Below are 25,053 nucleotides of genomic sequence, written 5' to 3'. Positions count from 1 at the left end.
AAAAAAAGCCAGGCATCCCTGCCGAATGCCCATTCCTAATTAAGTGGATTATGGTCTTGGGCAGGCCCCACTGGGCACCTTGGAGCAGGTCCAAGACAGCACAGTTGGTAGATCAGCCAGCAGGACCTCATCCTGACATGTCTGGAGCAGGGAGTACCTGGGGAAGGTGTGAGGGACTGTCTGCTTCTAGCTGTTGGGGAACCTGCTAGGTCCGTCATAGAAACCAGGCTTGGAAAGGCTTGCAAACAGGCAGGGCTCAGGCTGTCATCTCAGTGCATGGTATTTTGGTGGTTTTGAGCTTCCTCTATTTTCACTGAAATATTCACTCTTGAGCTTGAGAGGCATATACCAGGAGGGCCCCAGAAACATCTCTATCAGGATGCTCCTGGAGCAGGAGGGAGAGTGGCCAGCTCCCTTTCAGAGCACCCTGATCAGGATGCTCCTGGAGCATGAGGGAGAGTGGTCAGCTCCCTTGCAGAGCACCCTGTCTGCCTCCAACTTTCCCTGAATGAGTGGGACCCGGGCCAGGGAGGAGAGCCAGGACGGACCCTAGGGGAGGCGCTCCAGTTATTCCCCTCCTAGCTTTCTAAGGCATCCAGGGGAGGAGGTCAGGGTTTTCCCCCTCAGCCCCTCCCTTGAGGGGCCACGAGCGCCCCTGGCAAAGGCAGCTCTTCCTTTAACCTTTAGGCTCAGCATAGCGTCATGTCTACCTAGAGGCTGGAATAATAAAGCCTCAGTCGCTGAGACGGGAAGGGATGAGGTCATCCCACCCAGACGCCCTGCCAGGAGAGGCTTGCTGCCTCCAGCACGTGTTCCTGGGCTCCTGCCTGCCTGCCCAGTTCTCGGCGACTCTGTGACTGGGGCTCCCTGCACCTTCCTTTGGGCTAGTCTGCAGCAAGAAGCAGCTCTTCTCCCCAGGCAACAACCTCTAAGAGTTTCATCTCAGGCCAGAGAGTGACTGTCACTTGGCTCCTGCTTCTTTTCCCCTCCCTTCCCCATCTCCCTGGTCTGGAGAGCCAAATTTCTGCCCTCCTCACTCCCAGCTGGACCTCCCAGCCCGGAGGAGCCACGACTTCGGACAGCTACACCCCTGTATGTCCCACCCCCGGCCCCCACTGAGGACACTTGCCCAGGAGAGGTGCTCCGAGGGCCCTCCATGCCTGCCTCTGGCTCCCCGAGCTCTGCTGCAACCGACAGGCTGCCTCTGCCCTCCCTTCTCCCCAGCTAGTGTGAGGCTCTCTGCTTCTGAATTCCTCTGACTTCCAGAACCCATGCTGTATCCTCCCCCAGACAACAGGGCCCAGCTCTACATGTATAGCTGGGCAGCACTAGGGTCCTGCTTTGGAATCCAACCTTTTGTCTAGGCCAAGCTCCAAGTGCATTTAAGACAAGAATTTCTTAGCTTGGGGGAGATCATGTACCCTCAGAAAACACAAACAAAGCCACAGTTCCTCTCTCTAAAATGCACGTGCACCTAGAACTCTGCAGATTTTAGGGGTTTAATAGATGCTCCAAGCCTCATTCAAGTTAAGAACCCTTGTCTAGAGGGAAAGAGACTCCAGTCATGGCCCTAGAAGAATAAGTATGCACCTTCTGGGAGAAGATGGGATGAGACAAAAAAACAGCAATTGGAAGGAGCCTGGGAGTAGTTTTCATGTTTCCAGCAAAGCATAACAAGAAAAGAAAGAAAACTACTGAAAGCATCTGGCTCAAAGCTCTGAAAGTGAGGTTTCTGGCTTCACAGCAGCTTTAAGTCCCCAAACTACCATACTTCATACAAGAACTAGTTAAGAGTGAGACTTATCAGGAGTCCTGATTTAGCCAAACCGGCAGTGGGCATGTGTTAAAGATGGGCACCTCCGTTAACTGAGGAGAGGCTGGGATTTTCCCAGGGGAGTGCAGGGATGGGGCAAGATGACCTTCTCCAGAGGCCCCAGGAATCTCTCAACAGTCTTTGCTGGAGTCCGTCCCATCACAACTAGGCTCCCCACAGTTTGCCACTGACCTCAAAGCCACACCCCACTGACCCCTCCAGCTCTTGCAGCTTTCTAGCAGTATCCTTTAAAAACACAGGCTACTTGCACTCCCAGTTCCAGGGTTGCGCTGGCATGGACTCCGACCTCTCCCGTACACGCGCACGCAGAAACCCCACTGGGGCCATCAAAGCTGCTCATCGGGCAAGGGTTGAGGACCCAACATTAGAGCCAATAATGGTTCCTTAGATCACCTAACAGTGACACCCAGGTCCTTGCTATGGGCCTCCCTACAGGTAAAATTCCACTTCTATTAAAAGGGCTCCTTGGGTGTGCAGAAGATCCAAGTCTTCTCGGGTATGGCGTGAAGAGCCAGTAAAATGTTGGTATCAGTCCTGCCTCTGGGCTTTTTTGGTAGCTGTCCTTGTGCCTCCTGCCTCCAGGGAGAAGGAAAACCACTAGAGCCAGGTCCCTCCCTGGACTGGCCCCACCGAGTCTTCTCCCACACTGAGAAGCAGCAGGTGCCGCCCTTCCCCTGCAGCCCTCACTGCGTCGCTTCTGCAGCCTCAGCCCGGCCAGGCCTTGGCTGCAATGCACAGCTGGAGAGCCAGCCCCATTTACCACAAGGAAACCGGTGCTGGCCGAGATCTTGGGCCCAATTCTGCTGTCCCAAGCAGTTTTAAACAAGGTGAGGTGGGATGGCCTGGAGGCATGAGCCAAGCCAAGCAGACCAACGGAGCCCCATCTGGAATCGGGTCCAGGCCCCACCAGCTGTGCGGGCGGGGTGGGGCTGGGAAATGCCAAGTCAGCCACATTCTCAGCCTCTTCCTTGCAAGACCATCAACAAGTAACCACACTGGGCAGGAAGGAGGAAGCCGCAAGACAAAGGGCCTCTCCTTGCAGGACCCCGTGAGGGGCTGGGAGGCTCATGCAGCTCAGCCCACCTCCTCTCGATGTTGGCTTTTTCTAGGAAGGCCGATCTATGGGGTGGGGAGGAGGGCTCTGCTTCTTGCAGGAGGGAGGACCAAAAGCATAACTCAATGATCCATCAACCCTTCACTGAGAAAAGCTATCATTTAATGATACCTGTGGGCTTCCCCTGTGGCTCAGGGGTAAAGAATCCACCTGCAATGCAGGTGTTGCAGCAGATATGAGTTCGATTCCTGGGTTGGGAAGATTCCCTGGAGGAGGGCATGGCAACCCACTCCGTATTCCTGCCTGGAGGATCCCGTGGACAGAGGAGCCTGAGAGGCTACACAGTCCATGGGGTCGCCAAGAGTCAGACACACATGCAATGAAACCTGCAGGCTGCTCCCTCTCAGGCTCCAGCCACAGATGTTTCCATGGGTACCCCTTTCATTTGGCCTATTTTTAAATTTGGCCACACTGCTCCCCCCCCCCCGCCAAATCAAGCTAGATGCCAGAAAAGGAAGTAGACATCTCTCTCTTCTACTCCCTACATCCGACAAGTCTGCAAATCCTATTGATTTCATTACTTGAACTTCAGTAGATGATCCTACCCCCCACATCTTTAGTCCACACTCTCATCACCTTTCACTCAGATGATGCTGTAACCTTCCTGCCCCATCCAGCACCCCTCCCGTCCAGCTCCCATAGGAATGCCCATCTAACTCCTTGACTCCCTGCAGCCTCTCTGGTATGAATCACAAGGTCCAGCAGGGTCTGGGCTCTGCCCAATTCTACAGCCTCATCCTACAACCTGCCTCCCAAGCCTAAAGCTCTGCTCACGAGTCCTTCCACAGACCCTGTGTGTGTATGTATATGTGTGTGTGTGTTAGTTGCTCACTTGTGTCCAAGTCTTTGTGACACCATGGACTGTAGCCCACCAGGTTCCTCTGTCCATGGGATTTTCCAGGTAAGAATACTGGAGTGGGTTGCCATTCTCTTCTGCAGGGGATCTTCCTGACCCAGGGATCGAACCTGGGTCTCCTGCACTGAAGGCAGATTCTTTACCATCTGAGCCACCAGGGAAGCCCACAGACCCTACCTTGTTCATACCTCACTATCCTAAGGGTCCTTGGGAAGTTCTTACTCCTGGTCCAACTAGGTCAGGATGTTGTCTCATTCGTAAGGGATGATGTGGCTTAAATATCACCTCCTATGGAAAGCCTTCTCTCACGTGCCTTCCTCCCCTGAGTCCCTGCCTGCATGACTTCATCTGCCTGTTATCACACTGGCTTTACAGGGCACCCACGTGACTACACAGCTCTTCTCCCAGGAGCTCCTCCAGCCCAGGAACCAAGTCTGTATCCCTGTATATCCCCAGAACCAAGCACAGAGGTTACCCTGGGTGTGAGATGAAAGAGTCTGTGCAAAGCTAAAACCTCCAAGCCTGACAGGTGCTAGTTTGGGACGAAGACACCCTCTCTTCTACTCAGCCCAAACATCCCCCTGTCCCTTCTTTCCAACGTCGCTAAATAAGACTGTTTCCCACTGGCCCCAGCTGATGTCCGGCTTTAATTGCCAGACCCTGAGAGGATGCAGGAGGGATCAGCTGTGGCTTCCTTGACCTCGTGCTTGCAGTCCCAACTCTGCCTGAATTCAGAGCCAAGGCCTAAAGCCAGGCAGCCTGGATTCCCTAATTCTCTTCACCGGCCCTGCTCCTCTGCCTTTGCTCTTCTGTGCTAGAAAGGTGCCCAAGTCCTGTGCGCCCAGCCAGGGCACCGTAAAGCTCTGGCAGCAGTGAACTTCAGGGCTGGGTTTGGCCTCATAGTTAGCCTTGAAGTAGCTGCTGGACCCTCAGACGTGTGCCAAGGAAAAGAGGCCTCACTGAGCCATCCCTCTCTGTGCCTGACAGGGGTCCATCCATCTACCCCCCAATCCTTCTGGCTATTAATTCATGTAACAAACGTTTACTGAGCACCGACTGTATGCCAGGCCCTTTTCTGAGTTCCAGGAATAAGCAGGGAAGAGGGTGAAAAATGTTCCTTTTCTCATCGAACTTCAATTTTCATTGGGTGGGGTGAGGCAGATATAAATAAACAAACCAGCAAGACATCAGGTAGTGATAAGCACTAGGCTGAAAATTAGAAAGAGGTGTCACAATAGAAGGTGACAGGGCTGTTCCTTTCGTTCGGATGGTCACTGAGAAGGTGATATTTAAATGGAACAGCGGGGCAAGTCACGGGAAGATAAGGGACTCACATTCCAGCCTGAGGAAGCAGCTGGCATGGAGGCCCTGGGGTGGTGAGAGCTTGGCCTGTTTGAGCACCTGAGAAGGACCACCAGCAGCTGTCATGTAATGATGGGAGGTAGTGGCATATGAAAGGAGGGTGAGCGCCATCAAGACCATCCTTCAGAGCCAATTCATGGTCAGAGTTAGGGCTTGATTTTCCTAAACATTGGGTCGACATCAAAGTTCACTCAGGTTTTTCCGTAACAAATTATGGAAAAACCCGAATGAATTTTTTTGCCAACCCAATATAATAGAGAGATCTGAGAGGGATTTAAATGCAGTAAAACCAGTAACCCTGACCAACTACCCCCCTGTGTAACCACTCCTCTCTCCTTCTCCCCTCAAGGCCCACCCCGACTCCCTTGATCTCTAAACTACTTCTCGATTCATCTTGTCTGTCTTTTGATTACAAGTATAGCCTCCAGGTAACACAATTACCAAATGCAGCTCAAACCTTTCATTCTCATCAGAACCAAACACGGTCAAGTTCATATGAGCTTAAAATGAAAAACATGTTTCGGAAAGAATATTTAAAAAAAACTTTTCTTCCAACTCTCATTATACCTAAAAGAGATTTTTTTTTTTTTTTTGGAAAGAAAAAGAAAATCACTTCCCTAAGGACATACTAGGATTAAAAGCATTTATAAACTTCTTAGTTTTTATTTTCTGTTAAAATTTCCTCACCCTGCAATTTGAGGGCGTCCATCTGAACTTGCCCTGGCAGCAGGCCTACCTGTGCTTTTGACCCCCCTGGCCCAGGACCCAGCTGGGTTCTGCTTTCCCTGTCACTGAAGCCTGCCTGGATCTGAGGCCAGGCAAAGCTCAGGGCTGGCCTCCTGCAGAAGCAAACAGGATGGAGGGTGAAGTGCTATCTCCTTGTACCCACGTATAAGCACGAGGCAGACTCCCTGAGGGGTGGGTCAGAGCCAGCAGCCCAGAAGAGTTGTGAGTGGAGGGGCTCCAGATCTTGGATTTTTAGGGCCATGCCCCCTCCTTGTTTCTTTAGTCCCTCTCTTCTAAAAAAACATAAATAGCTCATACTCATTTTTGCATGAAACAACAGGTATGTTTTCACATTCCAATCATGAAAAGCAAAAAGGTATACAATCCTGAATACGCCTGTTCATAATTTCCCTTCCCTCTTCCAGGAGATGAGGACACAGCTCTCTCTGTCTTAGACCTCCAGTGGCTGAGCACTGCCTCTGGGCAGTTCCCATCTGCCGACCTGTCAGACCCTGTCTCCATCATCTCAGACTCAGTGCCCTGCTCCTCCTGCTGTGGGGGAGGCCTGGCCCCATTCACAAGGTGAGCAAAACAAACCAGCCTCAGAGCTCACAGGACCACAGAGTAGCTGAGGGCAAGCAAGCCCAGACAGGGGGTTTCCTAGAGTGGCAATCCACAAGGCAGTCTCTGCACTCATCATGATGGGACATAAATGGTTTTTACCAAAGGCCACTCACTGTATGAGCCCATCTATATAAAATGTCCGGAGTAGGCAAATCCATAGAGACAAAAGTTGATTAGTAATAGTAGTAGTAGTTTGGGGGAGGGCCACTGAGGAGTGGGTGTTAATGGGTACAGAGTTTCTTTGGGAGTTGATGAAAATGTTGTGGAATTTTGGCTGGTAACTGTACCACTTTGCAAATATAATGAAAACAGTTGCACGCTTAAAAAAGAAAGTGGGGGGCCACTGCCCTCGTGTTCCTTGGGACACAGAAGTGCTGACAGCTGTGCTGGGAGTCCTGGTTCCCTCCCTAGATACGTGCCCTGCGGTTGCGCTGATCGCCCGCAGAGGCAGTCAGCCTTCCACCAGCCTGGGGGCCTGGGCCGGTCTCATGGTGGCACTTCTTGCCTGTTGACAGTTCTGCCTCTGGGCAGGTGTGGAGGAATCAGCCCTCTCTCCTCGGTGAGCCCCACAAACTCAGAGTCAGGCTGCCCACTGCTGCCAAGCACATGGTAGCTCCTGTTGCCACAGGGGCCTGAATACCGCCCAGCTCTGCCGAGCCTCACCCTCCGGCTTCACAACGGGAAGCACATCTCACGGGCCCTTTGGGACCTGGTTCCCACCTCCTTCTCTACGTCACCTACCACCACTGTCATCTTCTCCATCCTCTCCTCTTCTCCTCCATCCGCCCCAGCCCAGCCATACTGAACTATGGCCATGCGCTTGCCTGGGGTTACAGTGTTCTTTCTGTTTCTCCTAGAATGGCTTTGTTTCTTTTACTAGCTAAGTCCTACCTGTCCTTCAAAATTCAGTTCACCTCCTCCTGGAAGCCTTCTCTGATTCCTCCAGACTGAATGAGCAAACTCTTCTCTGTTCTTTCACCTCTGATCTAGCACTTACCACAGAGTTTGTATCTGTCCACAGCCTAGTATTCTCACTGCTGCTGCTAAGTCGCTTCAGTCAGGTCCGACTCTGTGTGACCCCATAGACAGCAGCCCACCAGGCTCCCCCGTCCCTGGGATTCTCCAGGCAAGAACACTGGAGTGGGTTGCCGTTTCCTTCTCACTAGGTGCATTCTTTGACGATAAGGACGCGCCTCACATTCCTGGATTCCCAATCCCTAGCTCAGGGCTTGTTGTGCTATGCATGTTCAGCAGGTCTGAGCATGCGTGCTCCAACCCACCCAATGGGCCCAAATCAGTGAGCGCTGGTGATGCTGGTTGTTAAGGAGCAGGTGGACTTCGGCCCTGTGTCAAGACTGCGTTGGTCAGCATATCAGCTCCTGATTTAGGTAGGGTCTGGCTAAGGTAGTGCCAATCCCAACACTCGGAGTCCCTTGGGAATCTCGGGCATGCGGCTCCTGCCTTCTCAGAGGAGAAAACCACCAGTGCTCCAGACTTCCTCCTTGCCGTCCCCACCACATCCCACCCCACTTCCTGCCGTTCTGGACTCACTCTAAGGCACACACTGCTGAAGTCTCCCGACACTCCTGGTTCATGCCATGCTAAGTGGCTCCAGTCATGTCTGACTCTTTGGAACCCCATGGTCTGTAGCCTGCCAGGCTCCTCTGTCCATGGAATTTCCAGGCAAGACTACTGGAGTGGGTTGCCATTCACTTCTCCAGAGAATCTTCCTGATGGATGGATCGAACCCATGTCTCTTATGTCTCCTGCATTGGCAGGTGGATTCTTTACCACTAGCACCACCTGGGAAGTCCCAGACACTCCTGGACTTACCTGTAATCAGGTAACTACAAGCTAGAGAAAAGCAACTCCCAAGGACTGGAAAGGGGAGAGGGGTGGTGAGATTTTTGGCAGAAGGTTGGACAAAGTCACAGCTACATGGTTTCAGGAAAAGGATCAACTTCCAGCCCTTGTGCTACCCAAGCCCTCCCCACTCTCTCAGCGTCCTGCCGCATCTAAAAAATCAGGAGCCCCGAGGTCCCACTGGGCCTGAGTCCTGCTCATACTCTCACCTCCCACCTCCAGTGGGCGCTGCTGAGTTAATGGCCTGCACCATGTCAGTGGTGAGGGCATCCAGTAGGCTGGTGATAAATTCCAGTTTCTTCCCGTCTGGACAGCCTGAAAGACAAAGCGAGATCTGAAGGCATGTAAATGATCAAGTGAAACAGCTTCCTCCACTAGCAGTCTCTTCAGCCTCTCCGAGTCCTTGTCCAGCCAAATCCACTTTGGGAATTGTCTACAGCTCAAATGATTCGGTCTCCCGCGTTGCAGGCGGATTCTTTATCAGCTGAGCCAGGGAAGCCCCAGATGATTGTCATAAACCTACAGAGTTCCTCTCCCCACAGCCCACAAGGGATCATCAGACCACATGGACAATAAAGCCTTCGGTGTTCTTCCATTCCACAAATTTTTGCTGAGTATCAACTCAGGCACTATGGTATATGTTAGGAATATACTAGACAGGCCTCTTCTCCTCATTAAGTCCATAGTCTGCTGGGAAACTCAAGTGGTACAGTGAGACCAGGCTACTCCAGAGGCGAGGACCAGGTGCTAAAAGGGCACTAGGAATGCAGAGAAATCCAAGATCAACGTTGACTCAATGGACCTACTAGTTTACCTATCCAAGAAACTCCCTTTTTTTACATTTCTCCTCAGCCAGCTTAGATTATAATGATCAACCCTCCCTTAGAAGTACTCTCAAATCCTTTGTTTATTCCTCATGGTTGGACTCCAGCAAAACCCCAAGGATGGATGAACCTTTATACAGATATGCCTTCTCCAAATCCACACCCACAGAGCTGAATGTTGCTGGTGTAAAAACCATCACACCACTGGAGAGATGGTTTTCCTGTAAATTCATGACTGCCAGCCCCAAACAGTCCCTCAACACTACCTACAGTTCTCCTCTGCAGCTACTATTTCATTCTCTTCTCTCCGCAGTTCCCCCGGGTCTCTGGCTAAATGCTACTTTCTCAGAGAAGCCACAGATTTCTTCCTGCCCTTCTCCCAGCACCTCACTCTTTCCCCTTAGAGTACCTGTCACCATCTTCATGGTTTGTATTCATTTATTTGTATATTCTGTCTCCCACACTACATAGGCTTCACTTCCGTTTTGATTACTAGACATACCCAGTGCCTGGCACACAGTGAAATCTCAATTCACATTTGTCGAAGTGATGGCTAGACAGAGGGATCCTGGCCTCTACGACTCCGTTCTCATGACAGTGATTTCTACAAACCTCACTTGGGAACCCCCGGACTTTCAAGAGCCTCTGTTTTCAGTTCTCCTTTGGAGTCCTGATGGGAACAGTGAGAGCTCCCATCAGCACTGACCTGATTAAAACTACAGTGTTTCAAGCCATCATTATTTAGTAATCGTATTGTTACTCACTGGCAGAGAACACGGTAAATAAGGGAAACCCAGCCCAGCAGCCCTTCAGAGGCCCTGGCCCCTGCCTATGCCTCTTGTGTCATACTCCAGGGACAGTTCTGGGCCACCAAGGGTCACTACAAAGGCACTCTACAGAGTTGGTGACCGACACTACCATGCCCCGCAGAATAGCCTGTCCCTGAGAGTTAGCTTCTGGGGAAAAGGGTCCACAGCCCCCAGATCACTGTCCCAATCACCCTGCTGCTGCTGCTGCTAAGTCGCATCAGTCATGTCCAACTCTGTGCAGCCCCATAGACAGAAGCCCATCATGCTCCTCTGTCCCTGGGATTCTCCAGGCAAGAATACTGGAGTGGGTTGCCATTTTCTTCTCCACCCAATCACCCTAGGTTAGAGAAAAAACTGGAGCGTTTTTGAGGGTAGGATTTTAAGCCAACGTGTGTGCGTGCTAAGCCGCTTCAGTCATGTCCCACTCTTTGCAACCCTATGAACCATAGCCAGGCTCTTCTGTCTGTGGGATTCTCCAGGCAAGAATACTAGAGTGGGTTCCCATGGCCTCCTCCAGGGGATCTTCCTGACCCAGGGGACTGAACCCACGTTTCTTAATGTTCTTTACTACGAGCGCCACCTAGGAAGCCCTTTAAGCCAAGGACTACATTTTAAAGGTTAAAAAGGGAAGAGCAAGGAGGAGAAACCATGTGTTTAAGGGTTCAGGACTAACTAGGGACAAATGCCAGACTGGATGCCAATCCTGTGGCTCCTGCCATGCCCCTGCCCACTGTCCGTCCCCACCCCAGCTTACAGATGAGGAAACAGACCCAGAGGCGGGCACTGCTTCTGCACGATGAGGGGGTGGTGGGACAGGAAGGGGTGAGGATGTCAGCAAGAGGCAGTGTCATCTCCTACCTGGCAGCTCCCTGTCCTTGAAGGGGTCCTCCACCTCCGCACTCTTAGCCCTGGCGTCACTCTCACAATTGGGCATCACGTAGCTGAGAAGAGAGAGAGGCAGGGGGTAAGGAGGGGCTGGAACCTGAGCCGACTTCAGCCCCTACCACTAGCAATGATCTGTGTGGTCTCTAAGCGTAGAGCACCCAGAGCTGGTGGCAAAATAGCTCCCGCACTGTCCACTAGCTACAGGGCAATCCCAGCATCAGCGTCCCCACAGAGACATGTTCAGGCATCTTGCCACATCATCTCAGTTACTCAAGTAGAGTGGTGTTCCCTTATGTCTGCACACAGGATCTTTTTGACCCATAGCACGCAGTGACAATAATCTGCAGGGCAATAATCTGCCTGAGTGAACTGAGGTTCAGAGAGATTACCTCCTTTCCCCAAGGCCACCCAGCTAGAAAAGGCCAGCCCTGTGGCCAGAATCAAAGATCTAGGTCTTTCCACCAGGACCTCATCTGCCCACGAGCAGAGATGCTGCTCCGTGAGTGTCTCAATTCCCACCCGGCCAGGACAATAAATCCGGGAGATGTGAGGCGCCAGCCTAACAGGAAGCTGGTTCTCCTGCCCAAGGGTCCATCTGAGGGGCAGGACGGGCTCCGGGGGCTTACCGTGTGGAGGTCCCCGGCAGCGGACGCCCGGTGTCCACCAGCACACACCAGCAGTAGCCAGTGGACTGGTGGCACTGCACTGGTTTATAGAGGCCCCCGGGTGCACACTCGGGAATCACAATGCCCTCGCGGGGGTTCTGCCGGGCCTCTTCCAGGGCACTCTGCCGCTCCTGGTCACACGAGTGAACTTTCTCTGCAAGAAAAGACACAGCCCGTGGTGACTTCCCACTCCTATGCTTTCCCTGCCAGGACCCGGCCTGGCCCCCAGGAACTGATGATGGCTGACTGGTGAATCACCAAGGGGAGCTGGGTCCCCACGCCAGCCCTGAGTGAGGAGCTGGAGAAGCAGAGCACCTCACTCTGGCCCTTGCACAGCCAGGCTGCAGTAGCATTCATGCCGGTAGGCTCCAGCGGCTGCAAGACAGCCAGGGAGGCAGGGCTACTCCTCATCGGAGCTGCAGCTGGCCTGGGAGTGGAATCTCCTGACTGTTTTCAGAACAGTCCCTGCTCATGTCTCCTGGCTCCGGCCCTGCAAGCTGGCAGCTGAGGCAGGAATGCCCGTGTGTGTGGACACTCTCCCAAACCCAGACCCTGTAGGACAGGGCCACAGTCACTGTCCTCAGGGTGGGAAGAGGCTCTGATGCCCAGCACCCAAGAAGAGCAAAACCCAAGGCCCAAACCCACTCCTTCCAGGGCTCCATCAGAGCCGGACAAAGGAGGCTGAATGGAGCTGAGCTGATTACACAACACTGCTTCCATTACACGGAGAGGGCAATGGCACCCCACTCCAGTACTCTTGCCTGGAAAATCCCATGGACGGAGGAGCCTGGTGGGCTGCAGTCCATGGGGTTGCAAAGAGTCGGACACGACTAAGCGACTTCTTTCACGTTTCACTTTCATGCATTGGAGAGGAAATGGCAACCCACTCCAGTGTTCTTGCCTGGAGAATCCCAGGGACGGGGGAGCCTGGTGGGCTGCCGTCTCTGGGGTCGCACAGGGTCAGACACGACTGAAGCAACTTAGCAGCAGCAGCAGCAGTAGCAGCTTTCATTACACAACACACCTTCCCACAGGAAGGTGTCTGCACTCAGAGGCCTCAGAAACCATGCCAGTGTGTCTGAACAGCCAAACCTAGCTTTCCCAGAATCAAGCCCAGCTTGAGGCACCCCATGCACCGGGGGCTTTAGAACCCCATGGCCGCTGACCAGTCAACCTGCCCGACTTCCCTTTCTTGTTTTTTTGTTGATACTATGTGGGTTTTTTGGTTTGTTTTTTAGTTATTAAAAATAAATAGCATTGGGTTTCTTTTCTCATTATAGAGAAATATTTGAAGAATCCCTAATCCCACCAAAGTTCTACCGACCCTGGATCTTCTCTTTTGCATGCACACACATGCAAATACATATGCACACACGAGGTTTGGTTTTTTTTTTAACAATAAAAGGGACCATATCATAAACTTGTACCACTGTTTTTGATCTACTTATTTCTCTTTTTATTCATTTACTTTATCATCACTTTATTTCTCTCATGAACAGTAATCCACAACTTTCCTCTTGAAGAATGTGACAGGAATCACCTTGGGCATCCCGTGACTTTTTCACAGTGTGTTACAAAAATACCACTCGGAGAGCCAGGAATTTGGCATCAGCAATGTGGAGATTCATCCTGCTCACTGAACAAATGGATGAAAATAACAGAAGCTGAACTCTGATGGAGCCAAACCCTTTGAAATAATGGACTCTGTTAATGATACACATATGAACCGGACAAATGTTGAAGCGGACTGTAGGTGTGCAGAGATGCAATGCTGTCTTAGAGGAAAGTCAGATGACGGGAAAATGATTTCTGGTCTCCTAAAAAAAGATGCTGAAAAATTCTCATTGCAGGGTGAGGGAATATTTCCTTAAGGGCATAAAAATATCAGATGGTATATATACATATTTGCTATTAAAACATAATTCTGATATGGAAAATGAAAAAAAGGAATTACTATTTTCATAATGCAAACATAGCAAAATTGAACAGAATCTCCTTGGCTATATGAACAGCAGTTTAGAACAGTTGACAGACAATAGACTTATGATTCTAAACCCAGTTATAACTTCCACCAGAACTGCCCCTAGAGCCAGCTTAGGGAAGAGACACAAACTGTTGGAGAGAGGGGCCTTTGGGGAGACCTGGCCTGAAGACTCAGAATTTTGAATCGGGCCCCTGGCTAGGATGGAGCCTGGCACCTTCCAGAGGATTACACAAGAGTGTTTCAATAGCTCTCCCAACCCCAAGTGGGTAACTTTATTTTCCTACCTCGTATTTCATGCCACACACACAAAAAAAGTGACAGATGAGCAAAACCAAAAGAAAACAGCTTTTTACTGGCCCCGCGTTCATGTAACAACCTCTGACAGAGACTTTAAATTATAAGATCCTCCAGGCCAACATTCTAAAGCCGTAAATCAGATGGAAGGCGAGATGTGAACAGAGGTGGAGAAAGCTTCCCTGGGGACAGAGCAAATGATGGGCCTGACTTCACACCATCGGGGATCCTGAGACTGCAGGGATGTGGAGAGGAGCCAGTCGAGGAGAGGTGGGAACCCGTAGTCTGGGGGCTGTCGACAGATTTCTGGATGTCCTTGAAGGCTGTTCTGAGATGTTTGCAGCCCGCTTCCATAGAGGCTGCACGGAGTTCCACGGAGAATAAAAGCATACAGACGATGACGTGCGCTCATTTGGAAAAACTAGAGGACTAGCAGTGGAATTTGAGAAAAGGCTAAACGCAGGGTTTATTACTTTATTACTTTTTTCTTTGCTTGCTTGCTTATTACTTTATGATGATCTCTGCAAGTCCAAGTGCTGCTCTAAGAAAGAGGCAGGAAAGGTTTATAATCACTGTACTAACCATTTGCAAAGAAAACACGGAGAGTTTGTCTTCCAACAGAGAGAAAATCTCCCCTAAAATCCTCTTTATACTAATAATAGTCAAAGCAAATATTCACTGAGAAGCATGTGCCAGGCAGTAGAATAAGGACTTCACTTGCCTAATCTCTTTGTCCCTGTGAAGTAGGTGCTGCTATTATGCCCATTTTATTTTTTTTTTAATATGGATTTATTTATTTAGCGGTGTTGGGTCCTAGTTGTGGCGCATGGGCTATGATGCATGGGCTTAGTTGCCCTGTGGCATCTTAGTTCCTCGACCAAGGATCTAACCTATGTCCCCTACAGATTCTTAATCACGGGAATACCAGGGAAGTCCCTTTGCCACTTTATAGACCAGGTGACATTCATGAATTTTCCCAGGTTCACTCAGCCAGGCAAGAGGAGAGCTGGGGCTCTGGTCAAGGGCTCTGACAATCAAGCCTGTCTTGTTGAACTCTAGACAGAGGTCGTTGCCTCTAATCATTTGCTTTTAGGGGAAAGTACATTTATTTTTATGGTGTGAAGATTTTCTAGCCAGTCCATTTGCAGACTGCCATAAAGCTCCTGCCTTCGAAAGCAAATGTGTAAAAACCCATACTTACCCTTTTGACACAGCACTGCTTCTTCTGAACCAACAATACTCCGCTAGAGCGCACTCTGGACCTCATACTCTCGTATTTTTCCCTCTTTGCCTCCGAACCAGAACACCTAAAGCCAAATCTGTAACTCACCCACCACTGACAGACAGTAACATGAATAATCATAGCTAATTGCTCTCTGAGTGTTTACTACGTGCCCAGCTCAGTACTGGGCACTTGCGTTAACTCAAACTCATCACGAGCCTCTACGATAAGTGTTACTATAATAATAGTATAGTCACTGAGCAGACTGGCTGTGTGATTTCCCCAAGGTCAATGGTGAGGAAGTGGCAGAGCCTGCATTCTAGCCCAAACAGTCTGTTCCCAGGCCATGGCCTTCATCTTTCTTAAATGTCAGCTCTCACTGCCATAGGCTAATCTGATTTTTATTCTAACATATGTTTTCCTTTTACTCAGTATGGTAGACAGTTACAAGATGATACCAGCGGACTGTACCTCTTTGTATTCACGCCATTGAATAGACCCTCCACGCTGACTCTGAGTTGCTTTGACCAGTGGAAAGGACAGGGGTGACAGTATACAGTTTCCAGACCTAGATCTGAAGACTCCTTACAATTTTTACTTGCCCTTTCTTGCAGTCCACCCTGAGACCACTCCATAAGGAAGCCAGTCCATCCCCATGGAGGATGAAAGGCCACATGGAAGAAAACCAAAGGGGTCCAACCACAGCCAGCACCATCCACCAGGTGTAAGGGTGAGGTCATCCTGGACATCCCAGCCCAGGTGACCCTCCAGTCGGACAAGTCCAGGAGTACGTGCAGCCACGATCCATCAGGGAACCACCACTAACACCGTAGAAAGAAAAAATTATTTTTGCTGTAAGCCTTTACGTTTCTGGGTGGTCTGTTACCCAGCAATAGATAACTGAAACACTCAGGCTTGCTCAGCTCTTTATCAAAGTGTGTGTGCGCACATGCTCAGTTGCTCAGTCATGTCTGGCTCTTTGCAACCTCATGGACTGTAGCCCGCCAGGCTCCTCTGTCCACGGGATTCTCCAGGCAAGAATACTTGGGTGGGTCGCCATGCCTTCCTCCAGGGAATCTTCCTGACCCAAGGGTCAAACCTGAGTCTCTTGCATCTCCTCTACTGGCAGGCAGATTCTTTACCATGTGCCCCCTGGGAATCCCCTTGATCAAATGATCCCATAAGTATTATATACCCCACAAGCATTGCAGCCCTCTTGGACCCTTCGACCAATCAATCAATCAATCAATTATTCCTTTAGTGCTTCTCCAGAGGTCATGCAAATACTCGTCATACATAACGAGAGGCATAAGCTTATTCTGCATCTGAAGACCCAGAAGTCAGCTCCACCCTCAGGGCCATTGCTACCCTCTGCCTTTCTCAGTCACTCCCAAACAAATCTTACAATTGACAACTGTGAAGAAGTCACCTTCCAGAATGCAAGCCAGGGCACCTATTTCAAGGGTCTGACCACTGGTTCAGAAAGGAAGCTCCTCCGAAGTTGACACTCACTGCTCTGAAACATTCAGTCTCTGCTCAGGGAAGTTCAGGGAAAGATGAGAAGATTAGAAGGTCTGGCCTGATAACTCTAAGAATGGGCTGGGACCATCTGTAAACACTGGGGAGACATAAAGATCGGGGGAGAGGGAACAGGCAGGCCTTGTTCAGGGCGACTCGGGAATACCTAACCACACATTCTTGCGCTCAAGCACACTCAGCCCTTCTGATTTATTCCGAGACAGTACAGACAAGTGAGAACCGACTCACTCCCCACCTGGCAATGGGTCCTTTCACTCTCACTCACAAACCTCCGGCTGCCTGAGAGAAGAACACGACAGAGAAGCAGCCCGGGGAAGGAATGACAACGCGGTCCAGCTCTTGCCACCGGAAAGCACACAGCCCTCGCCACGAATCACACAGCAGCGGAGCAGAGCAGGACTGCGCCTGGGTGGGGGGTGGGCAGGCAGGGGGACCCAGGAGAGAGAGAGCAGGCTGAACCAGACAACACAAACCCTGTCTGCAGGTCCAGGGTGCAGATTCTCGGCTGTCCAGCCAAGACAGGAGGAGTGTGGAAAACAGCCCTGCCTGCTACGGCCAGTCCCTGCCTCTGTGCCTTACCCACGGTAATTAGGAGCAATGGAGAGCGTGGACAATTTCAACCCCCAGCTGACCCTCCATCTCATCTTAGCCCACAGTTTATCCTTTGTTTCTAGGAACATTTTCTTCTTTATCATCTGTTTCTTTTTTCTTCTTTACTTAAAAAAAAATGTCCAACAAACATAAACATGAAAAGATTCAAGTTTCACGTCCTTGGGCTGGTCTTTCTCTCTGGCTGCTGCATTCCAGAGAAGCTGCTGAAGGAAGGAACAGACAGAAAAGCTGGGAGGCTGCGTAACCAAACACCCAAGTGAGCAGGTATTGACGAGCCAGGCACATCTGGAACTCTTTGGAGAAAGAGCTGGGGAACCATATAGTGATGGAGACCCAGAGGGAGACGGGAGGAGAGAGAAGGCAGCAATCAGGGAGCATCAGTAGTGGTGGGGGCTCTCCAGAGAAACTGAACCAATAGAAAAAAGAAAAAATATATATATTTGGATATGGCTATACTTGTGGAGAGAGAGAGATTTATCTCAAAGATTTGGCTCCAAACTGACAAGCTAGAAATTCAGGTAAGAGTGATGGGGGCAGTCTCTAGTCCAAAATCTATAGGTCAGGCCAGCAGGCTGGAAATTCAGGTAGGATTTCTATGTCACAGTTTGGAGGCAGCATGCCTTCTTTTCCCAGGAAATCTCAAGTTTCACTCTTAATGCCTTCAACTGATTGGATGAGGCCCACCCACACCACAGAGGGTCATCTGCTTTACGTCAAGTCAATTGATTATAAAAGTTAATCATGTCTAAAAGAATACCTCTGCAGCAACATCCAAGCTAGTGTTTGACCAAACTGACTACTGTGCCCTAGTCAAGCTGGCCCCTAAAATTAGTCATCACTGGGTCCCTATGAAAAATGAGACCAGGAAAAAAGCCCTATCTTATAGGAAACCATACACAGAAAAGCTGAGAAGAGTCATGGGTCTCAGAAACATGTATCGGGAAAGAGGCCTCAGTGAATGATGCAGTCTTCCCAGAGAAAGAACCAGAAGCTCTCCTCCGAGGGGAGGATCAGCTGGGAATTAAAGGCAGCTTTTCAGGCTGCCTCGACCAAGCACCACCTACACTACACACAGGGGAGCGGGCTGCGGACAGGGCCAACAACAATGTCCTGAGAGAGATCAGTGCTCCTGCGGTCTCAGCCCTAATGTGGGATCCGGGGTAACACAGGAGATTGGGGCTCAGAGAGGATGCAGAGGGGGTCGAGGGACTTCCTGGCCCCCGGGACTGGGTATGCGCTGGCCCCATGGCAGTCTCAGGAAGAGGTCAGAAAAGTTTCATAAGAGGTAGCAAGAAGAAAGAACTAGCCACGAGATCCTAACCTACCCTCATTCCAGGCCTCCTCCATCCCCAGAGCTTTCCCTGGGGGGCCCCACCTAGACCAAGGCCTCCCTCTGCTCCCCTCCTGGACTCCTCACCCTGGGCACCGGAACTTAACAAGACTGAAAGCTCCTAAGGGCAAGGGCCCTGTTGCAGCCTTCCTGACCCTTCCCCACATCCAGCCCTGAGCCCCAGCACCTCACTCATAGGAGAACCATGGAGACCCAGATGTAAAGGATGCTCAGAGCATACAGCCCAAGAACCCTGCTATTACTTGAATACTTGCTGTGCCATCCCCAGCTGCAGGATTCTGTGCTACCCTGACTCTTCAGAGATGGGCCCCCACCGCTGAGTCACTGCCAAGTGTGTGTGTGGGGTGCGGGGAGCGGGGGTTCGGGAGGGATGAGATCACAGAGTCTAGAAAAAGAAAACCTGTCCCTTTGACTCATCCTAGGAGATGCCACACTCAACCCTCAGACCATCCAGCACTAGATTTTCTTAAAGGAAAAATCAATACATGGTACCCGCCTGAAAAACAGGAGCAGTGTCTCTATGTTGTAAAAGGAATTGTCCCACTGGGCCAAGAATACCAAGGAAAACAGTAGCGTTGTTTCGTCTACAATTACCCTGAAACCTCTTCAAATACCTCACACCCACCTAGCCTCTTATCAAAAATGAATGAAATGCTGAAGGATAACACAAAATAACAAGCTGTGTGTTAAAAACAAAATCAAAAAAACCACCTTTCCTGAAATTCCAGAACATGAAATTCCAGAGGCGTAAGAAATTGCGTGGCTCCTGCCTCAGGAGTCTCTGGGTTGGCACAAGTGGCGTGTGCTCCGGGGACTTTCACAGAGAATCTGGCTGACGAAGAAACTGCAGAAACAAAAGGAGGGACTGGAGGGACCAGGTTTGAAGGCACTGACTTCCTGTTTCCGAAGAGCCAGCCCTGGGACTGGACACGCAGTCTCCAGGGAGGAGATGCTGCAGGATGTATGGTCTCGGACAGTTCGCAGGACACCACTGAGCAGCCCTTTCTATCTATTTGGCCACATGTGGTTCAGCACCCGTGAGCGCATTTCTGTCCTCCCGTCATGCCCAGCACTGAGCTGTCACTTGGCCGTCATCAATCCGCTAGTCTCAGAGTCATCCAGGGACTCCAAGTTCCCCCTCAAGAGGAGGGGAACCCACAGAACCATTCCTCAGAGCTCCCTCTGGAACAGACAGTGGCCAAGAAAAGGAGAGGTCTTGCCAGGGCAGGGAAGAAGCAGACCCCTTGACAAACAGAACAAAGTCAACCCTTGAAACTGTGCTCGGGTGTGTATCAAGCAAGGGTAGACATAGAGAGAACAGACACAGAATACACGCAATTTAAAACGGTCACCTCTACCATGGGAATAGGTTTCTCCAAATGACCCTTTAATCTGACGGATGACAGAGGCTTACACGGTTGGATGGCATCACTGACTCAATGAACATGAATCTGAGCAAACTCTGGGAGACAGTGAAGGACAGGGAAGCCTGGCGTGCTGCAGTCCACAGGGTCGCAAAGAGTCAGACACGACCTAGGAACTGAATAACAACACAGAGGTCTTGACGTGAGAGCTGTTGATGGGCTTGGAGCCCTGGGCAAGGCCCTTAGTCTGGGCTCCTTTTTCTCATTTAAAATGAAGCAGTGGTGGACTTCCCTGATGGTCCAGTGGCTAAGAATCCAATTGCTAATGCAGGGGTTGTGGACTTGATCCCTGGTCTGGGAGCATTCCGTATGTCATGGAGCAACTTGACTTCCAGCAAGACAGAAGAAGCCAGTTACAAGCCTGTGTGCTACCACTGCTGAGCCCAGGCACCTACAGCCTGAGCTCTGCAGCAAGAGAAGGCACCGTGAGGGAAGCCCATGCCCTGCAACAGACAGCAGCTCCCACTCATCGCAACGGGAAACCCTGCATGCAGCAGTGAGGTCCCAGGGCAGCCAAGCATAGCTACACAATACGAAGGCTCCTGAGAGTCCCTTGGACTGTAAGGAGATCAAACCAGCCAGTCGTGAAGGAAATCAACCCTACATGTTCACTGGAAGGACTGGTGCTGAAGCTGAAGCCCCATTACTTTGGCCACCCGATTTGAAGCGTAGACTCAGTGGAAAAGACCCTAATGCTGGGAAAGATCCAAGGGCAGGAGGAGAAGGGGACGGCAGAGGATGAGATGCCTGGATGGCATCACCGACTCGATGGACATGAGTCTGAGAAAACTCTGGGAGATGGTGAAGGACAGGGAAGCTTGGCAGGGTGCAGTCCATGGGGTCACAAAGGGTCGGAAACAACTGAACGACTGAACAACAACAATACATCTCTTAAAAAGGCAATTGCAGCAGGGGTACTAGAGGTGACCACCGCCATAGCCCACCACCCTACAGCCAGGCCAGAGCTCCCCCACCGCTCAGCGCCGGGGCCCGCTCAGGCTCCCCCACCCCAGGGGAGCCCGAGAGCCAGGAAGCAGCTGAGCACGGGTCGAGGCTGCCTGCCGGGGGCCTTCAGGTCTGCCCCCAGGCCTCGCTCCCCCAACCCCCACTCCCGCCACGGCCATACTGTGTCTAGCTGCCTGTGGCTTAGAACCCACCCCCGCCAAACAAAACTAACAATGCCCGCCTCATGTCCCCGACACACCCACTCACAGGTGTGTGTGCAGTAGGCTCTGTAAATAGGGCCCGGTGCTCAGATGAAGGGCTGTGGGTCAGGAGGCGTAAGGGAAAATTACAAACCAACCAGCCTGTCTAAATAATTTCTCTCTGGGGCTGGAGGAAAACAAGATCTAAATTCTACAGAAGATACTTCTTCTAGGATGGACTGTCCCAATATAGCATATAGGCACTTTTTTTAAACTTTTTCCCCAAAGCATCACTGACTCACAGCCACTCGAATTTTAGAAAAGGCGCCATCTCAATTGACTCATGCTCATATGACCCTTCCACCAAAAAGAACATGAAACTCTTCACAGTGGTTTTGCAATGACAAGTACTAAGAAGCGGCAAGCTGGCATCTCTGTAGTTTTTCTCACTAACTTCGCTGACCTTGACCCGACAAGCTCTTCCTTTAAGGACAAGAGCCAGCAAATAAAAATTCAGGTGAGCAGGAAGGAGGGGTTGTGGAAGGGGGAGATGGAAGAGAGATCTTTTTTAATTTGTCAAATAAAGTATCATAACTTCACTCTTCTCCTCCAAACAATAATGCTGCACATATGGGTGTGCTCATAAACTATATACCCTGTCTACTTCCAAAGTCTTATAAATAAACACAGAATGAGGCTGCTCAGACCAAAGCAGAGATGGCAGCTCACTTCTAACAATTGGAAGAAGTCAATTACAATTATCTCAGCAGGGCCTTCGATTAGGGTTGTTTTTTTTTTTTTTTTTTTCCAGCAGAAGAGGCCAAAAGTAGAACATTAGGATGCGGTGGGTTTGCTCTTAAAACCACAAGCACACAAACTCAATAAAATCTTTGCTAGTGGAGCAAGTTCCAGACCCCTCCCAGTCACACTGCACCGCTATGTTCCAAACAGACAACATGCAGTAAAGGAGCAAGGCGACTGGGAAAACTAATCTCAAAACAAGATTAAAACGGACTGTGAGGCTAGGCGCTCTGGGGCCTCCAAATGTGTTTCAGATCCTCTTAGCAAAGGGAGAACTTAAGAAAGGCCTTTGTTGTCAGAGAGAAAGTCATAAGAATGACCACCCATCCCCACCCCTGGCTCTTACTCTACTGGCCATGATGGACCAAGACACCTGCAGAAGATACGTGGGCAGACATCCCGAAGGCCAGTGATAGAAATAAACATCAAGGATTTGTTTTTATATAGATATTTTAAATGCACACCAGCCCAGCCCCATCTGCGGCTGCTAACGTTAGTGGATTACTCATTCTTCCTTCCAATCACGTCATGCGCAAGTCTCCAGGTGGCTGTGGGGTATTTGCTTACAACGGCTACCGCTGGTTTCCCTGAAAACTGTTTATTTTTCCAGGCCTCAGGTCATTACATCACCCCGCAGTTTCTGGGCAGGCCAAGAGCGCTGGTTTTAGGGGGGTGGGGGATCCAGCCAGGAGGTGCTATTGCCTCTGTGACCCTAAGTCCCAGTTCTAGGAGCAGCCACCCCGACAGGAGCTTCCAGGGAAGGGAAGAGTATCCAAAAGGTGACCGAGGAGCCCAAAGTAGGCCTAGGAGAGCACTGTTCTGACCCTGGCAGGTCAGGACAGGATGCTGAAAACAGCTTACTTGTGACTCGGATGGTGACTGAGGCAAGCACGCTCACGTTCAAGGAGGGCGGGGGTCACGGTCGCGACAGACGTATAAGAAATGCATTTCCACCTGTGTCCCCGCTGGTGGCTGGTCTCCAGGGAGCAGAGTTACCAGCAGCTGCTGCATTTGCAGATGGACAGAAGGAAGGTCTGCCAGGCAAACAGGTGAGGAAGGAAAGACACAGTCCATTTGAATTGAACCCACAGCGCCAGGTGCTGGGGCCTCTTGAAGTCAGATCAGAACACGACGTTAACTAGAAAAGATGGAGATAAAGGAAAGAAAGAGATGGGAGAGGGAGAAGTCAAATGACCTCACAGGTGGCCGCCTGTGGGTACCAGGCCAGGAAAGAGGAAAAGGGCTGTAGTACATGCCTTCAGGGCATCGTCTGGATGAACAGCAGAGTGAAGGCTCACACGACCACATTCCCTGAGAGATAATATATTCCCGGAGGAGAAAGCACAGAATTTTGTCACACAGAAAGAGAGAGAGGGGAAAAAAGACTTTTATAAATCACATGCTGTAGGAACATGTCCGCATATAGCAAAATTAGAAGCAGTTAAGATATGGATGAAAGATGAGATGAAGCCTAGTTTTTTTCATTTCTTGGATCTCTGTACTCTCTTCTCTAACATGTAAGTGATTACAGTTTTTTTTTTTAATCTAGTTATAAGAAGAAATTCTTTGATCACTAGCCCCTGGTACCAAAATCTCAGCAAGAGTCTGTTTTCTTATAAAAGCAGAGTTTCTGGCCAACGTGTGCATAGGAGAAGATGCTCGCTGTCGAATTCTAGGATGTTCGCCACCAGGTGCATTGTCTGCCTGGTTGCAAGAAGAAGTCCTGGTACAAAGGAGGCGAGAATCAAACAGAAGTTCAACAGGCAAACCGGCTGCTGTGGACCCTGCCACGTACTCAGAGGGTGACCCTGACCAAGATAAGCTTACGACAAAGCCTTAAAAACAGGGACCAAAACCTTCAGGAGGAGGGAAGGAGACAGGATAAGTCTGCAGGCATAAGTGTCATAAGCTGTTGCAAAACTTCAGCTGCCCGGTGGAACCTTTCCAACGTCAACAGTCCCCAGGCCAGAAACCAAACCTGGCGTCACAGGGTCTGAGCGTGAAAGAAGGATGTTTGGGGTGTAAAAGAAACTGGGATGGCCTTTCTGCCTGTGGGAGAGAGAGAGCCAAGGAGGAGAGTGCTCACTCAGTCGGCTCACAGAATCCCACTCCAACCTCCCCAGGGGTGTGAGTGGAAGCTCTCTGGACTCAGAATCTCTCATCAAACTCTAATGGGGAAGTGCCCCAGGGGCCCCATGCAGAGGCTGCTGTCCATTCCAGAGCCCAGACCCAGACAAGTTATCATTCAAGTCTATGTGACTTCTCATCAAACCAAGTGAAATCATGTGGAAAGTGGTTAACACAATACATCAAGGTAGTCCATTGAGGGGTTTTCAATAATTTATGTGCTCCTACTGTGTGCCAGGCATTTTAGCTACACTGAATTCTCAGAAAAATCCTGCAAGGCATTAACAACTTTATCTAATAAATAAGGAAATCAAGGTTCAGGGTAGCTAGTTATTAACTTTCTCAAGGTCACCCAGCCTCTCGGTAGGAAGCAGCCAGTTCCACTGTTGTTCAGACACTCTGCGGTGCCCGACTCTGCGGCCCTGTGGACTGCAGCACACCAGGCTTCCCTGTCCATCTTCCGGGGCTTGCTCAAATTCATATCCATTGAGTCGGTGATGCCATCCAACCATCTCATCCTCAGTTGTTCCCTTCTCCTCTTGTCTTCAATCTTTCCCGGCGTCTTCGCATCAGGTGGCCAAAGGACTGGAGCTTCAGCCTCAGCATCAGTCCTTCCAATGAATATTCAGCACTGATTTCCTTTAGGATTGACTGGTTGGATCTCCTTGCAGTCCAAGGGACTCTCAAGAGTCTTCTCCAACACCACAGTTCAAAAGCATCAATTCTTCAGCGCTCAGCCTTCTTTATGGTCCAACTCTCACATCCACAGACTTGCCTGATACCAAAGACCATGCTCATGCCGTTACATGGGTAAGCTCTTCTGTATACAAAAGATTCCCTACCCTCCCACCTATGAAGGCCAAGCCTCAGGATGCTTTCTGGGCAACCCACGTGTGAGAGCATGCACAGGAAAGGATGTTAAAGCTCACATGAGAGGTGAAAGTGCTACGTGAGCCACCTAAAGAATTTTACGCTAATACAGGCTTCCCAGG

The 25,053-nt window shown here is 50.5% G+C and overlaps 1 protein-coding gene across 4 annotated transcripts in view; it reads right to left on the bottom strand.

The window, feature by feature from the left end:
- Positions 1–25,053, bottom strand: part of SMOC1 (SPARC related modular calcium binding 1) — a 145,145-nt gene that overhangs the window by 8,389 nt on the left and 111,703 nt on the right. For all 4 annotated transcript variants that reach the window (XM_069596896.1, XM_069596897.1, XM_069596894.1 and 1 more), the window contains exons 8-10: positions 11,524–11,716; positions 10,871–10,953; positions 8,589–8,694 (exon numbers count right to left, since the gene is read on the bottom strand). In XM_069596896.1, coding sequence (XP_069452997.1) covers positions 8,589–8,694; positions 10,871–10,953; positions 11,524–11,716 — 382 coding nt within the window. The remainder of the gene's footprint in view (positions 1–8,588; positions 8,695–10,870; positions 10,954–11,523; positions 11,717–25,053) is intronic.

This window comes from Ovis canadensis, chromosome 7 (assembly GCF_042477335.2).
Source record: "Ovis canadensis isolate MfBH-ARS-UI-01 breed Bighorn chromosome 7, ARS-UI_OviCan_v2, whole genome shotgun sequence".
NCBI classification, from domain to species: domain Eukaryota; kingdom Metazoa; phylum Chordata; class Mammalia; order Artiodactyla; family Bovidae; genus Ovis; species Ovis canadensis.
Note: the sequence above shows the minus strand (reverse complement) of the source record. Positions and strands in the feature narration are given on the sequence as shown.